This window comes from Phalacrocorax aristotelis, chromosome 1 (genome assembly GCF_949628215.1).
Source record: "Phalacrocorax aristotelis chromosome 1, bGulAri2.1, whole genome shotgun sequence".
Lineage (NCBI taxonomy): Eukaryota > Metazoa > Chordata > Aves > Suliformes > Phalacrocoracidae > Phalacrocorax > Phalacrocorax aristotelis.
Genome location: NC_134276.1, coordinates 105,501,385 through 105,518,045, shown reverse-complemented (window position 1 = coordinate 105,518,045; position 16,661 = coordinate 105,501,385). Strand labels below are relative to the sequence as shown.

General features: G+C 46.7%; 1 protein-coding gene across 1 annotated transcript; it reads right to left on the bottom strand.

The window, feature by feature from the left end:
• Positions 1-8,959: 8,959 nt before the first annotated feature.
• On the bottom strand, positions 8,960-16,408 carry ADAMTS1 (ADAM metallopeptidase with thrombospondin type 1 motif 1). Its single transcript, XM_075101425.1, has 9 exons — positions 15,718-16,408; positions 15,013-15,359; positions 14,437-14,569; positions 13,826-13,993; positions 13,222-13,508; positions 12,790-12,976; positions 12,512-12,687; positions 11,462-11,637; positions 8,960-11,087 (listed from the first exon to the last, which is right to left on the bottom strand). The coding sequence occupies exons 1-9, from the start codon at positions 16,259-16,261 to the stop codon at positions 10,346-10,348; spliced, it is 2,760 nt and encodes a 919-aa protein (XP_074957526.1). The 5' UTR covers positions 16,262-16,408; the 3' UTR covers positions 8,960-10,345.
• Between the last annotated feature and the right edge of the window lie 253 nt (positions 16,409-16,661).

Sequence of the window (16,661 nt, the reverse complement as noted above, 5' to 3'; positions counted from 1 at the left end):
TAGATCAGTTCTCAGAATAGAATAAAGGACTTAGGCCAGTATAAATGCGTCTTCATTAGGATTTTTTGCTGTTACAGCTATAACAAATTGGGTTGTGTTTTTCTTTTCCGTGTTCTTCAATGACATTACTATGCCAGCAATGCTTTTAAGAGCAAGCCTTACCTAGGCAGGTCTTGCGTGAGTCTGTCAAACAGCCCCTAGCAAAAGCAAACAAGCTCTCACTAGTCAGACGCGTAGGCAGACCCAAAGCAAGAAGAGAACGGGCTGGCTACAACATACATTGGGCTCCGCTGCAGGATAACATGAAGTAGATTTAGGCCACTTGACATTCAGGATGTCAGATACTTAGGTGGATGGAAAAACCCATGGCCATGTGAATTGTGGCAAAAAGCAGCTAAGCAGCATGTCTGTAAGTTAAAAATTCTCCTCTAGGGTTGCGAAAATGTATGTGCCAAACCCTTATCTTTTAGTAGTTCAGGTCTTGAGTAGCAAATAATTTCCGTTCTTTGAAGCACTTCCCTGGAATCCAACTGAAATTGAATGCAAATCATAGGATTTATTTTCCTGGTACTGAAAAAACCCACCATCTTTTTGTTTTCCCCTACATGGCTCTCAACACCGCCCCACAATAGGCCAGGTATTCATGGGTGCAGAGCTGGCGCTGTCTGGATGACACCAGGTCAAATGTCACTCTTCAATCCAGTTCTGCCAATGGACCCTCTGTAGTCACGGACATAAAAAAGAAAAGTGATTCTCCCCCAGAACTGACAGCTGAAAACACCAGGACAATAAGGACAGTGACTTTATGAAATTGTATTTTCTGTTCTCTGACACAGTGTTCCTCTTCAGGCCAAGTCACTAAACCCAGTCTCTGCGGGAGCCAATAAACTAGATTTTGTCCCCTCCTGCTTTAACAAAGTCCTTTGTAGTTTTGCCCTAGCAAAGCTGTTTGAGCTGAATGGCTGGGACCTGCTATCTCTATTCTTGGAAGTTACGGCCTATTCATCCTTACAGGCAGCTTTGTTGCTGCACATTAGGTAGTCTGCAAACAGTCATCAGATCAACCATTTCCAGTGGGAAGCCCTCTCCTGGTATCTTTAGGGAATGTAGTGGGCAAACATTGGTTTTATTTTTCATTCTTTTAACAAATAATTTACACGCTAGGAGGGAAAACACATGTCTTGAGAGAAACCAGCAATCTGTAGAATCAATGATGCCAAACACGCAAGTTGTTTTGTTAGCTCTGAGCCCAGATCAGGTTCACCCCGGCTGCGGGCCACGTATGATTGTGCTTGGCCCTGTGCTGGAGTGGGTTTCGGTCAGTCCGTGGCTCAGCAGCAGCCCAGGAGCCCAAGGGAAATGCCAGTACCTGCAGCACAGGAAGGCTAGAGAGGCTGCTTTGCAAAACCCCAAAGCAGTGCTGGCACCAAGATGGTGTCGCTAGCTTACTTTAAATTTTCTACTGTTGCCAACATCTTTATCTTCTCCTTCAAGCCTTTACATGACTCTCTCAATACTAGAAAGTGAAATTACCATACAGCCATAAGCAACCCAGGTGCTCACATACCTGTCAAATTCCCAACAAATATTCTGTCTGTGTTGCCCGTGAACTCTCATCCAGAAACTCTTGAGAGCCTGTGTCCCTCTAGGACAGCCCAGCTGCAAAGCCCCACTCCTGCCCTCCCAGCACCGGGGGTGTCTTCAGCAGGATGGTGTCAGTCTCTGCCTCCTCCCCCTCCTGTGCGCTACACCCCAAAGGCAGGGGCTCTCTCATTCATTCCTTGCAGTTAAAGCTGTCATGCAGTGCTGAGAACATCTGTGGCACAGACTTAAATAATATCAATCTACTGATTTTTAAAGTCAGACCAATAGGAATCTAATTTAAAACCTGGAATAAAGTTGTAAGTATATGACTTAGCCTCACCAAAGCCAGTGTCCTTATGTGGGTAATATCCTTTACTTCAGACTGAGCTTTGGAAACAGGCTTATACAAATTTTTGTCTCTGTGCAAATGGAAGCATTAGCTCTGAATTGCTTGGCTTTTCCTAGCTTATATCAGATTCAAAATTATTTTATGCAGGATTTTAACATTTATATTCTTTAATGCCTCCGACCTTCTTGTCTGCCAGGCAGCTGTTTAGTGTCCCCTTGGACCTGCTCCAGCAGGAGTTGAATTCAGATGTCACTCTGGGGGCTCTCCTTTCTGACATCAGCTATCATTCCTTTAAAAGTGCAAATAAATAAAACTATAAATTAAAAGAATTGAGAGGAAACATGTGCAATTCTTTTTTTTTGTTCATCAAAGGCAACTGAGTCCCTCTAGTGCTTCCTTGTCATGCTCTACACTTGTTCCAGCAGGAGGATAATGAGAAATGGAAAACATCAGTCTTCATTATTTTAGTGTATCCCCAAATCTGTGTATTGGTTCACTGGGAGAGAAAAGGAGATGGATGTTACATTGCATTTAATTCACTTCTAAACCTGCCCAGGCCTGATTTCTAAGCCTGAAATCACCCCAGCCTGAAATCTAACTTTCAACATATGTTTCAAAAGTTTCCACAATTAACAATTTCACAAAACCCCTTCCCTTCCCTTCCCTTCCCTTCCCTTCCCTTCCCTTCCCTTCCCTTCCCTTCCCTTCCCTTCCCTTCCCTTCCCTTCCCTTCCCTTCCCTTCCCTTCCCTTCCCTTCCCTTCCCTTCCCTTCCCTTCCCTTCCCTTCCCTTCCCTTCCCTTCCCTTCCCTTCCCTTCCCTTCCCTTCCCTTCCCTTCCCTTCCCTTCCCTTCCCTTCCCTTCCCTTCCCTTCCCTTCCCTTCCCTTCCCTTCCCTTCCCTTCCCTTCCCTTCCCTTCCTTTCCCTTCCCTTCCCTTCCCTTCCCTTCCCTTCCCTTCCCTTCCCTTCCCTTCCCTTCCCTTCCCTCACGCAGTTTTATCTCTACGAAAAACTTCTAATCAAAGTTTGGCCTCTGGAGTTAATTCAATGTGTAATTAAGATTCCGACTGAACAAAAGAAGGTACGCGTTTTGTTGTCTCTCTCAGGTTTATCCAGTGCTGCCCTAAATTACAATGGGTGTAAGCACGCGCTTCAGTGCCCTCGTGAATCAGAGCTGTACCCACAAGACATCTTTCTTTTATTAAAGTAGCTACAGACAAGGCCAGTTTTGTGACTCAGTTTAAAGAGTACTTCATGTTTCTGCTGCTTATTATTCAAAGCTCTTGGTCGGCAAAAGTAGATCATATGTGTGAGAAACAGAAGTAGTACAGACTTCGGTGGGATGTGGTCAATATCTATGCAACTTTGAAGCCATTTCTAATATAAACGATGCCCTGCTGCTGTCAGATTTAGCCACTGCCATGTGCCAGACCCTGCAGAATGAACCACTTTTTTGTGCTTAGCTGTGCCTTCGGTGCATGTCGTCGAGCATCCCTCTTTCTTGATATCGCAGGATCCAATTTTTTTGCCAGTCTGGCTGTCAGAAATTTGAAGAAAACAGAATAAGAGAAACAGAAGTGAATTGTTTTAAAGCTTCATATTTTTGATGGTATTTGTTTTCAACTAGAATTAAAAATTAGAAAAGATTCCCCATTAATGTGTTGCTTGACAGAGAAATTTTGAATCCAAAGAATTTAATTGCAGTTGTTTTCTTATCCCTCACTTCATCTCCAGTTTTGCGCGAGGAAAATCGTACAAGTGGCAGTATGTATTTAAATTGTTAGGGAGAAGACAGACATATTGTCTTAGTTATACTGAAAAATATATTGGTGCACAATTAAAATGGCCACTGCTTTCAGCTTGCCTGATTATAATCTCTACCATATGACTTCCCTCTTCCCTTAGCTCCAATATTTCCCACTGTATTGGAACAACCAGTGCTTGTAGGAAAATGTATTATAGTTGAGTGCAACTAACATTGGAGAAAACATTAATTTTCAAATGGAATATCTGAGAAGAATCATGAGCTGGTAGAAACTCAAATTATTTTTGTAGCATTCTTACACAAAAGTACAGTATATTAAGGATGACAGATTTTGCACTGGTTCAGCTTAGATTTGGGATGCTTAAAATTTAAATATTGTCCAGGCATCTGGGATCTCATTAGCTTATGGTCATAGGCTGCAGTATGGCAAAGGACTATCCTTTATCACACTGAAGCTTTCGAGCACATGTAGCCAGCGTACAGGGAAAGGTACTGCATGAAACTGTACTTCTGTTGCCCAACGTTAACTCTCTTTTGCACAAGACCCTCCTACACTGCCAAGTACTGCAAAATAGGTCTGCGAGTCCAAACAGTGCTACTTTCATCTCCAGCAATAATCACTATCAGTCCGCCCCAGGCTCCGGGAGCATGAGCATTTATTAAAACACCATGTTCACAGCACCGCTTGTGAACCTGCTAACTATGTTTAGACTTCCCTTCTGTTGATACGGGTTGTTTTGCATTTTGAGGGGGAATATCAAGTGTGAATGCCTGTTCGTGGCTGCTGTTTTACTAGGCAATCACCAAAGTTTGGTGCTGCCATGGAAGAGCTATCAAGTAGGCACCACTAAGAAAGGTGGCAAACTCCTGGTCTCTTTTTCTGTCTCCACAAGTTGTAACAGTACACTCTGTTTACTCAAAATGGGGCAAAATGCAAATGTTTATGCAAAATGAGGGTTGTTGCTGAATGCTCACTTACACTCCTCTTGCATCCTGGACATGTCCTAGGGATTCATCTCTGTGTTTTGGGGGTGTGGGGGCAGGCGATCAGTTTACTGTGTTCGGGTGACCTTTGCTAGGGAAAACTTTTCACCTAATTATACCCTCTTTTCCTTGAGGACTAAGCAGTCATGACCATATCACACAGGATTTGCTAGTTGCTCCAAATGGTGGCTGGTAGGCACGTTTGCAATTGCATGGGATGAAAAGCTTTCCCGGGTGTATGAGGCTCAGAATAACATCGGGTGGTTGAAGCAAAGCTGTGTGAGCAATTTCACAGCCAGCTGATAAGCAGAAGCCAGACACTACAGTGGGAGTGTTTGCCTAGGAGTCTGGGCTATTCTTCTGAAGCTGTCTTTCCGAATTTCTTTAGGAGTATTTTCTTCTCCATTCCCTAAGCTAGCTAGTGGGTTAAGGTATTTTGTGTAAAATTTACCCCCCACCTAGACCATATCACCTATTTGTCCTACAACATTCAACAAATCACATTACTTTGCACCTGCTTACCCACTTGCGACGTGGCAATGATAAAAGCACTTGTTTTTCTGTACGAGGTGTGCCAGACTTCACTGAAACACGTACGGTGCTTGGAGACGTTGATTTGAATGAAAGCTGCTGTGACACTACAGATGAAGGAATCCAGTTGCCACATTACCAGCTACTTGGAGCTGCATTTCAGGAAGTGAAATGCCAGTTTTGCTAGTACCTGGCAAATCAGAGTGCTGTTCACATACATAACTCTGGGGCCTTTATGCTCTAAGTCAATGTCCTGACACTAAAATTATAGCTCCGAATATACTCAGGCAACTGATGGCTCTGAAATGCAGGTATCAGCTGCTAAAGTATCTAGCAGCTCTAGACAATTTCAGGATTTTTCCATACAGATATACAGTTACTTCTTTACTCTGAAAGCTCAAACAGAAACAACCTCAGTAACAGCAACCAACCTTTCTCTGCTCTGAAACCACATGTACTATAATTAGTGGCAAAATAGTTCTTTGGGCAACACCAACATCTCTTGTTTTCACAGCAACAATTGGAGGGGAAAGCAGCAGCTTAAGAACCCTATCGCATACTGGTTTTTTGTTTTCCTATTTACTGTTAATACAATTTCAAGCAGTAAATCATATTATTTATGATTTTAACAGTGCCACAGGATAAAAGGTTCTCCGAATTTTCTAGTAGCACCATTTACAGTGCTTAGCCAGCATAGATACCACAATTTTACATCTAATCAGCCTAGAAGGTAGTCCTCCAGCATCACTATTTCCCTCTTTGAACTCCCAATTATTTTCTAACTTAGATGATGAAGTTTGACGAATGGGTTGTGGAGATCTAGCCCTCAGACTGGACTTCTGTCCCAATGCCAAGCTCTTCAAGGCCACTGAAAGGCTGGAAGGAGTTTTTCCTCAGTCTCATAATGCCTGAAATGGTGAAGAACTACTCACTACATTGCTTTCATTTGGCCCGCTCTGCCCACAGAGAGACTTCAGCCTTACCAAGAGGCAGTTCCTGCCTCCACCAGGAACTGGACGATCACTCAGCCTTGGAAGCAATGAAACCGGGGGTGATTAAGGAAGATGCATTTCATTCATTTAGACACCTGCCTCTGTCCACACCTCTGAAAATACTTGAAGATACAGATTTCATCTACCAAGCCCACGCTACTCAGCTGAACCCATTATCTTAGGACACCAAAATGTTAAAAAAGCAGGCTATAGCATCGGGCTTCTCGGCAGCTGGGAGGGAGCCGGACAAATGTGGCTCCAAACTGGAGTGAGGTTGTCCTCAGCTGGAATGCTGGAAACCTCCCACCCAACCTGTGGGTTGTCAAGCTGGCCAGCTGAGACAACCTGGTTGAAAACAACAGCTTTCGTCTAGGGCCTGGAGCCCATTTGGGCATCAGTGGAACCAGTGGCCCTGGCCCAAGGAGAGAGCACCTGGGCTGGCAGAAAGCACCAGCTCTTACACTCACCCCAACACAAGCTTCAGCACTGCTTCTGCTCCCGAGAGCATGCCTTATGAGTCACTAATAGAGTGTTGTGATTCCTGCTCACAGCAACGAACGCACACACAAAAAGCACTTAACTATCCAGTCCTTTGTAATAAAAGCTATAAATTGCCAGACTCTTGGTGCAGGGGATGTGTTTAATTGTGAGCTTGATTGCTACACAGCTAAACTATGCTCCACTGTTTTTCCTTCTTTCTCTTTGCTGGGTCACCCAGAGCAGCAGACTTTCTTGTAACTAAAGGGCGCTTTGGAAGGGAGCAGCTCTTTGATTGCGTTGCTTAATTAATACATTATTTGAAGCATGTTCTCTATAACCCAGCTCTACTAAAAACAGTGTATAATTTCATGAACCATATTACTGTATTACAGATGCAACTGCTGAGAATTCGTGATCTAGTCAAAGTAAAATACGTAGTCAGTAAACTCTGACTTGGAAATGCCGTCTTGGTCAGCTGCGCTACAAATATGGGTAAAGAGCTGAACTTCTGCTGCTGTGTTTATGCTCTGAAGAAATGAATGCCATCATAGAAAACAGCCTGCCATTATATCATAACTTTTTATTAGTTCATCACTCATTTTATTATGCAGTCTTTTGCAAGAGTGTAAAAGAAAAAAGTGGTCGTTATTGCCATTTGTTACTGTAAAACACCAAATGTGTTTGATTTTCCTCACCCCTTCTGACGCCTCACTTAGCCCTAGTTTACCACGGGGCTGACCGATCCAATCTAGATAAAGCGGGCCGAAGCGTTTTGGAGAACAGCAGCATCTTTTGTTAAAACGGGGGGAATGTGCTGCGTTTGACTGGATCCAAATTCCCTTCAGCACGAAAGGCGGTGCCTGTGAAACACCATTTTTCTCTCCCAAGAGCCTCCTTAAGCACTGCTGCAAGAAGTGAGAGTACGTCAGCACCTTGGGATTGCTTTAATTGATATGGGTAGGTCTGGGAGAAGCCGTTTCCTCCACAGGGCTTTTTTAGCCTTGCCTTGAATGTTTCTTCTAGGTTGGTGAGAGCAAATTTGGGCAATCGCCTTCACCCAGAAGTCGGGGGATCTTGCCAATTCTGTAGGTATGGCAGGGTCTTGCAGTTCCAGGGTTGTAGCTCCTTGGGCCCTTAAATGGAGACTGTTTCAGGCAACACCAACTGACAGCTACGTGTTAGGATATGAAGTCTACAAAAAGAAAGAGCAACAGCAGAAAAGGAAAATAAACCTGCTTTTTTTTTCTCTTGAAAATGTATATATTCCTCCTTTTAACCTGATGGAGCAAAATATACAATTAAAGAAAGTATTATTTGTTGTATTTATAAATACTTTTAAGTATTTATAAAAACAGGAAGTGATTGGGTCCCTCCTAAATAATGCTAGAAGTAAAATGTTTCCCAGTAATTTTGCATCTCAAAGACAAAATAGTGGTCAATGAAGTGTGACGTGATGAGAATTTTTCTGTGGGCTTTAGAGGGGCCAGGATTTTATCCATGGAATAAAGTGGGAACTATTTCTGCAAGACAGAGTCCAAACATTGGCAAAGGAAGTTTTAATAGATTTTTACATGACACAAAGCCAAAAGTATTCATAAATGACTGATGTCAAATTCCATGGCAAAAATCCTACCGAGTTCAACAGAAGATTTTCCCTCGACTGCAGTGGTCATGAGATCAGAAACGAGGGAGCAAAAATCAGTTTCTCGAAGCTTAGTATGTATTTTAACATTATAAAACGTGTTAGCAACAGCATTAGAATGGCTCATTCATAGAGTACTGCTAATTAGAAAAGCATGATCGGGAGGCCCTCCAGAAATCTTTGAGAGAAACCTCTGCCTGCTAGTTAATGGTTTTGAATTTTGCCTCCTTCCTTCCCAGCAGGGTAAGGTTAAGCGGAGCAGGTAAAACTGCTACTTTTGTACATATTTTGTTGGTTATAAACACCACTGACAGCAATACTCCCTCTGTAGGCAGCTGTTAAAACCAGTGGCATCAGGCTAGTTGCACTCCACTTTTTTTTGAAAGACGAAAGAGCAGTGCTGAGCGCCCTGTTAGTGGTTAAGTAATAAAATACAAAATTACCCCTTTTAACGTGGTATATGACATTATGGGTCGACTTTTCCAAATCCCTTCACTAACACAGTCAATTAGTAGCCTAAGCTACCAGTCATTTTGAAAAATGTGGTTTAGCTTCTTTTGTAACGTTGCCTTAGATTCCAAGCTCTTTCCGCTCCATGGACTAGTTTTACTCCAGTGAAATAAAGACGCTCCATTTCCAAAATTTATAGGGTTCATTTATTACCTCTAGTAACATATTATACTGTATAAATACTCTATCCTTGTTATATGTCCTTTTAAAAAAGCGATAACTTAGAAGGTCACATTAGACAAGAAGTATAAAAATAAATACACTCATTATATGCATTTATTACAAATTATAACCCTTCCCAAAAGGGAAAGAAATATAAAATACTTATAAAGTATATAAAATCTATAGTAATATATTTTACTATATACATATGGAAAGCCATATTCTCTCATTGTCTATGGACTGGCACAAACTTTAATTCTGCAAATGCTGGCGTACTGCTGTGGATGGACCTGCTATCCTTCAGCTTTGCCTTCCCGCCTTATCAGTGATCTGAGCACTACAAACCCATCAGAGGCCACAGAGGAGAGGTTCCCATTCGTAGCGGGATTTCTTGGATCTTTTTTTCTTTTAACCCAAATGCAAATAATTTCCATTGGCTGGGGTACGGTGAAAGACTTGAATGTGAAAGCCCGACTCAGATGCTCACAAATGCCATCAGTCTGGTTGACAGGATGGTAGGACCAAGCTCGAATCAGAAAGCCAGTGGAAGGTATGCAGGAGGTACAAAGAGCAACTACTCAGAGACGCTACCTGCTCCATGCAGATTTCCACTTTTTCTAGCCTCTGGATTACATATGTCACCACAACGGCATCAGAGCGGATGAGAGAAACGGACGGGCACATTGGGATGACATAAAGATACCTTAAAAACATGACGTTCTAGTTATTTGTGGAGTTGACTGACTGTTCTTAGTATTTCTTACTCTTTACAGGTAGAGAATATGGCTTTATTTTTATATAAAACTATTCTCTGAAACAATAGCAGCCATGAATGACATAGTTAAAGCTCCTTTTCCAATCCTGTTTTTTGCCCTTCGTGAGGTAGGTAAGCCCTGACCAATTATTTGAAGCTATCTTTTCCATGCCCCTTTCCCTCCCCGTTCCTACACACGGGGACTCGATCAGTACCAAAATATAAATCCAAAAGAAGGGAGAAATAACTGAACCCCCATGGGTTTGCTTAAATGAGTTTTGGGCACTGCTCATGTTTTGTTTAATTTGTAACAGACTTTAAAAAAGGCAACTGTAATGCCTTCGGGCCTTATCTGCTGAAGACGAGTGAGTGACATGGGTCTGCTATCCTCTCAAGTTTTCAGTTGGCAGGGTATTTTTAGGATGCAACACCAACTAAAGCTATTTGCACTGTCCCACCTCAACGGATCCTCACCATGAATTCGGTATGCAAAAACACATGCGCTGCCTCTAGCCCTCTTTTTTTCAGTGCATTGTTCTGAAGGAAACAAAATAAAATAATAAAAAAAATTTAGCTTTCCCAACTTATACTATTTAACTGCAGTCTGTAACGTTGCAGAAGTCTATTAGGTGTTTCGGTTTCTTGGAAGGCTCACAGCTTTCTTGCGGCAGCACGCTGCCGTCGTAAGAAATACATTTCAACAATCTCTTCTTAAAACCTTTCCCGCACGTCTTGGAGCAGGGCGACCAGTCCCCCAGCTGCCACTGCGTGCAGGGCACGTCGGCGCAGGGACGGACGTCGCTGGGCTTCAGCTCCCGGGCGCAGTCGGCAGCCGGCCGCCCCCGGGGGTCCCGGCACTCCACCGCCCGCCGCTGCCAGCCCGAGCCGCACGACTTGGAGCACTCGCCCCACTCCTCGATGACCCACTCGGAGGAGATGATCTCCCTGATGGCGTTGAAGGACTCTTTCTTTCTACTGGGTGCCTTCTCCGACCCAGGCTGTGCGGGCTTCTTCACGAAATAGGTGAACTTGATCTTGGGCTGCGGCAGGTCCCCCACCGTGAGGACCTGGATGGTCAGAGGCTCCTTTAGAGGGCTGAAACTGCGGATCCTCTCCAGGGCGGCGGAGGAGCCGCTGTACCTCAGCACGCTGCCCTTGTAGGTGATGTCCTGCTCCAGCGTCGACAGGGTGTAATCGCCGTTGAGGACGTAGGTGCCATCTGCGGCTTTGATGGCGAGGAAACTGCCGTCGTGTCTTGCGCCCCTGTGGTTTCGCTGCTTCACCTCGATGTTGGTCGCCCCGGCTGGAATGGTGACGACGTCGTGGTAGCCGGGTCTGCCCAAGAAAAAAGAGAAAGACTGAGTCCTCCGCCCCTCCCTGCGGAAGGGAAGGCACTGCTCAGCACAAGACTGAATTTCATTTGAAGCCAAAGCATTAAGCTCATGAGCTGCCAACCTAATTGAATTAATGGATTAAGGGATTTGCAAAGTCACATCCTAAGTTATTGCTACGGCAGAGGCGTGCCCACGTGGAAGGGGCTTCCTTTCGCTGGGATGTCACTTTAAGTTATCTTCAGTCAGATGGCTCTGACAGATCAAATCCCAGTTCCAACAATGAATGGGGGCAGCAGCTCACTGACTTGGAACCCCAAAGCTTACACCCACAAAACATTCACCAGAACAAAATAATAGTAGCAGTTACACACTCACTTTGCTCTAACGAGTGTGCCAGACACTTTCTTGCAAGTGGACCCGTTGCCACCACAGATACCGCATTTGTCAAACTTCTTATTGGATCCTATGATACGGTCGCAGCCAGCCTTTACGCACTGTCCCTGGACGCAGACGGAGGTGGAATCGGGGCTACACGGGGTACCGTCCACAACCTTTGCAGGAAAGAAGCATTAGGGCATTTGATTAGAAGGTGCACATTGCTTTGAAATTGCAGAATACAGTCATGTACAAAATATGGACGTGTGGAAGACCTGCAGCACCTCTATTTTCAAGGCTTTTGCAACAAAAAAAACAAAGCAGCCCATAGAGAGTTGGAGGTATGTAGTGCTACTTCACCTCACTTGCAAAAACGATGCCGTGGTGACAGGAGAAAACAACCCATCTCCCCTTGAACCCCTCCGCCCACAAAACTGTTTTACTCATTTCATGTAGAGAAAGAATGTTGTTTTCTAATGTCACTGGAAGGGAGTCACGTCCTCGAAGTACAGGACCAAAATTGCTTTTAATGGTGTTCAAAGTATCTTTCATTTCCAGCAGTACAGTACTGCTCTACAAAAAACATCCATGTCATCGCCCTGGTACTTATCAGCTCTGAACATCTTATGACAGTGAGTTCAAGTAACTATGCAAGATGAACATTTTTTCCTTCTGTTTGTTTTAAGCTGTCAGTGTATTAGTAACCGGTATGAGAAAGCACCAACGTTTTGGCAAAGAACCCCCACAGTTTTCCAAACATATCTCAACGTAATCAAATTGGTGGAAGGAGAGGAAAGGAAACCAGGGTGGAGTGGGTAGAAGAAGCAGTATGTGTGAAGTAACAACTGGAAGGACTGTGCCAGAATATTTAAAGCATGCTTGCACTGATCAAGCTGTACATGTAGGAAGAGGAGAAGGAAGAATCTAGCTTAAATATGAGAAAGACCTAAGTTCAGATTTCTACACACCTTGACTCTTAACTTCGCATAGAGTTAGAGGAAACAAAAATCTTACTCATAATTAGATGGAAGAGGTATAGTTTTGAAATACCTTTGGCTGTAAAACAAAGAAGTATCCTGTTCCTTTTGCTCGGCAGACCAGCTTGCACCTGTCTTTTGGAGAGACGCCGGCAAACTTGGGCGTCCACTCCACTGCAGGTCCGCTTCCAAAGGGAGACTTGGAAAACTCATTGTGCTTTTCACATTGTTCCTCCCTAAAGGTTTTGCCTGCAGGCAGAGGAAAGACAGGTGGACATCAGATCACCTTCTGTACATGCTCTTCCTCCACAAGGTACCTTTCCTCCGCCTCAAAAATGGGGAAAAGATTACCATCATTGTCTGGACAGTCCTCGATGTTACATGATCTGTATTGCACCCGCTTCCCTTCACAGTACTTCCCCCCGTTCCTCGGGACAGGGTTGTCGCACTCCCTGAAGGAGTACTGCACTCCACCACCGCAGGTCCGGGAGCACTCTCCCCACGCCCCCCAGGAGCCCCAGCTCCCATGCACCGGTGTCTGGAATGACAAGCAAAAGCAGAACAAAAAAGTTAATGCAGTAAAAGCAAAACCAAACCACAAAACCCACAACCGTGCTAATTTTTACCTAAGCCACTTGTAAAGAAAAAAAAAAAGCCCCAGGTTTGTTTTGTTAGCTACCTGCCCAATTTATTCAAGCCCTTTTAACTGATAACTCCCACTGAAGCATTACCCGTGCTACTCCGCTACCCAGGATATAATCTGATTTCTGTTTTAATACTTACATCATAATGCTTCTTCTCAGTTTTATTCACACACTTGCCATTCATGCACCACTTCCCTTCCCCGCAACTGGTGCCGTCTGCCCAAGGGAAGTGTTTGGTTTGGCACACGAGCAGTCCTCCAGAAGTGCCAGTACACCACAGCGTCGTACACGTACTGGCTGCATCGGGGCAGTGCTTGGACTCATCTCCAAATGTAAACTGGCACTGCCTGTTGGCGTCATACAACGTGCCAGGCAAGTCAGAAGGAAGCTGGATTGGTTTGTGGGGCTTGTCCAACAAACACTCACCTGAAAATGAAGAAAAAAGGAAAAAAAAAAAAAAAAAAGCAGACGATGCAGTCAGTGAGTTCGGTTTCAGAAGGGAAAAATGTATTTCCATCTCTGGAACAGCATTTGCTTTCTAACACAAGTCTTTGAGCCAATTTGTGCCACCATTTTTGAAAAGCTAAGGGTCTTCTAAATTAATCTGCAGGATATAAAAGGTTAACTCTATGCTGTAGCAGAAAGCACTGTTAAGAAAAAAAAAAAGGAAGGGAAAAAAAAAAGCAAAGCAGTAAAACACAAGAGCTTAAATGCCACATGAATGGAAAGCTTAATAATCTTACCATGACCATTATCCAAAAATGTTGTAATCATGTAGGCGCTACATGGAGACCAAGGCTGGCTGCGATCCAGATTGGAAAGCATAGATGCCATCATGTGGAAATCCCGGCTTATTCCATTAATACCAGCACATTGCTTTGCATCGTCATGAGGCATGTTAAACACGTGGCCTTAAATAAAAGAAAAAAAAAAAAGGCAATTTTGTGACTTTAGGAAGTCTGTCCTATGCATTACCGATACTACTTTAAATATTACTCTAGGGCTGCTCATAGCCTGGTCTTTAAATAATAATCCGACTCTGAATACTGCCAAACTTTAAGCAGATGGCACTGTGTCTTTGCTCCCCTCACAGGCTTCTCGCGTGTTTTTTTTTTTCTGCAATCAGTCAAATACACAGCTCTTGCAGACAATGCCATGCAGACCAGATTTGCTTTCCCCAGCTCAGCCCTGCTACATGGCAAGGCTTTGCCTCCTCCCGACCCCGCCGGGGAGCGCCGGGTGCTCCATGGCTCGCAGGGCGAGCCCACGGTGCGGGCTGGGCAGCTCTTTGCTTTTATGGCACTGAGCTGGCTTCAGTTAATCACGTGAAATCGCCTTTCAAAGTTTCAAGTACCTAGTTCGTGGGCTGTTGTGAAGGCAGCCTGTAAACCGTCGTCTTCTATGATAGAGCAACTGCGGTTTAGATCACAAACTGTTCCCACATCAGCCATCCCGAGAGTATCACATGTCTTGGCACCGCAGAGGTCCTGTAAAAAAAGGCAGTTTCATTATTAATCAGATCAGAGACTTAACCTTGGCAAGAAACACCCAGCCCTGGCAGTTTGCCTTTACTTATGGAAAGAGCATAAATATTCAGCACTTCAATGGGTATGATGGCAAAAATCTGTCTTTGGAACATACGCAAGGGTTACACGTAGAAATAAAATGCATAATTTCCATACTAAATCTGCTAAAAATACACGAGGCGGAAATACGTTGCACAGACTGTGAGTTTCACCTGAAAGGGCGCAAACAGCAAAATAAACGACTAAATAAAAAAGCAGTTCATTTCATTTTTTGCCTACTTTGCCGAAGCTGTGATGACACCAGGCTGCCTCTGAACACTTTTTCAGGGGTGTCCTGGCAGAGGGGGCCTCCGGGGGTAGGAAGCAACGGGTGCGGGGATGGATTTGACCTCCGTGTCCCTCACCTGCCTGGTGAAGAGGATTGCCGTGTCATAGTGTTCAGCGTGACGGTCACTGGGGGGGTTGTGCTGCTTCTGCCAGCTACAGAAGTTTCTCAAAGTCAGAGCTGCGTTGGAAGAGATATCGGGTCCCTTCCGCTCCTCGTAAATGACCATGATCTTCACCACCACGAGGCTGATGGAGTTGCGGATGCTGGGGTGCTTGTACAGCTTGGCTGCCACGGAGAGCAGCGTCAGGAGATAGTGCTTCAGCCCGCTGCCGTGGAACTCGGCCATGGACTGGTCGGCTACCAGCATGGTCTCCACGTAGCGGGGGCTGGACACGAACCTCTTCTTCCTTCTGCTTCTCGTTTCTGCGTTAAAAGGAGAGAGAGGCAGAGGGAGGGAAAGCGCAGGTTAGCGCAAGAGGAGGAACCCAAACCCCACCGATACTCCAGGTTTGCACCTAAGGGATGTACTCCACGGTTCCCGCCCCCAAACTTCGGCAGCCTCGGCCGAGTGACCCCCCCGGGTCGCCGCCGGGCGGAGGGGCGGCACCCGGACCCGCACCCGAGCGGGAGCAGCCCCCCGTCGCCCCTCGGGCTGGGGATGACGGGGAAACGCCGGCCGGGGCTACGCCGGGGCGGGGGCGCAGGTGGGCGCAGGGGGAGGCAGGTCCCCCCTCTCTTCCCTCCCCGTCCCAGCGGAGGGCGGCGCGCCCCCCGACGGTACCTGCGTGCCCGGCGGGCTCCGGCCCCGCCGCCTCCGCCTTCGCCTCCGCCTCCGGTCCCGTCTCGGCCACGGCGCAGCGGGCGGCGGGGGCGGCGCGGCGGGTCCCGCGGAGGCGGAGGAGGTGGGGGCCGCGGCGGTGCGCCGTGCCGGGGGCCGGCTGGATGAGGTACTGGCGGCCCCGCAGGGAGAAGGCGCCGCGCATCCCCGCGCAGAGGCTGAGGGCGGCGGCCGAGGTGGGGTCGCGGTTGACGGTGCCGGAGTAGAAGCAGCGGGAGAGGTCGTCGTCGTCCTCCGGCGGCGGCGGCGGCGGCCCGCCCAGGTACTGCAGGGTGAAGTCCGGGGCCAGGAAGCTGCTGTCGGGCTCCAGCTCCAGCGTCAGCCGCTCCCCGAAGGCCTCCAGGCGGAAGCGCTCCCGGCCGCCGGCAGCGCCCAGGCGCCGCGGCACCACCAGCGCCCGCCGCTCGGCGGGGTGCTCGGCGCTGCACAGCCCCAGCACCGCCGCCAGCACCGCCACCGCCACCGGCGGGCGCCCCCCGGTCCTCATCGCGGCCGCCGAGCTCGGGGCGGGGGAGGCTAGCTGCTGCAGCCGCTGGCTTGGCGGAGCCCTTTTTATTTCTTTATTTGCTTATATATTTCTAGATGTATATTTTGGAATTTTTTGCAGTTCAGGTTTTGGGGGTCTCTCAGTCCCTCGCTGCCGGCGGAGGGGCGGGGGGGGCCGTGTCCCGCGGTCACTGCTGAGGCGGCGGCGGCGTCCCCATGGCCGGGGCGCGGCGGCAGGGAGCGAGGGTCTGCGAGGGGAGCGGCCGTTCCCCCCGTCTGTCTCTCTCTGTCTGTCCGTCCCTCTTTCTCTGGCTGCCGTTTCTCCTTCCCGCCGCCTCCTCGGCTCTCCCCAGCGGTAGCGGTCGGGGAGGGAACTCCGGCGAGTCTCCGCTGGCGGCCCC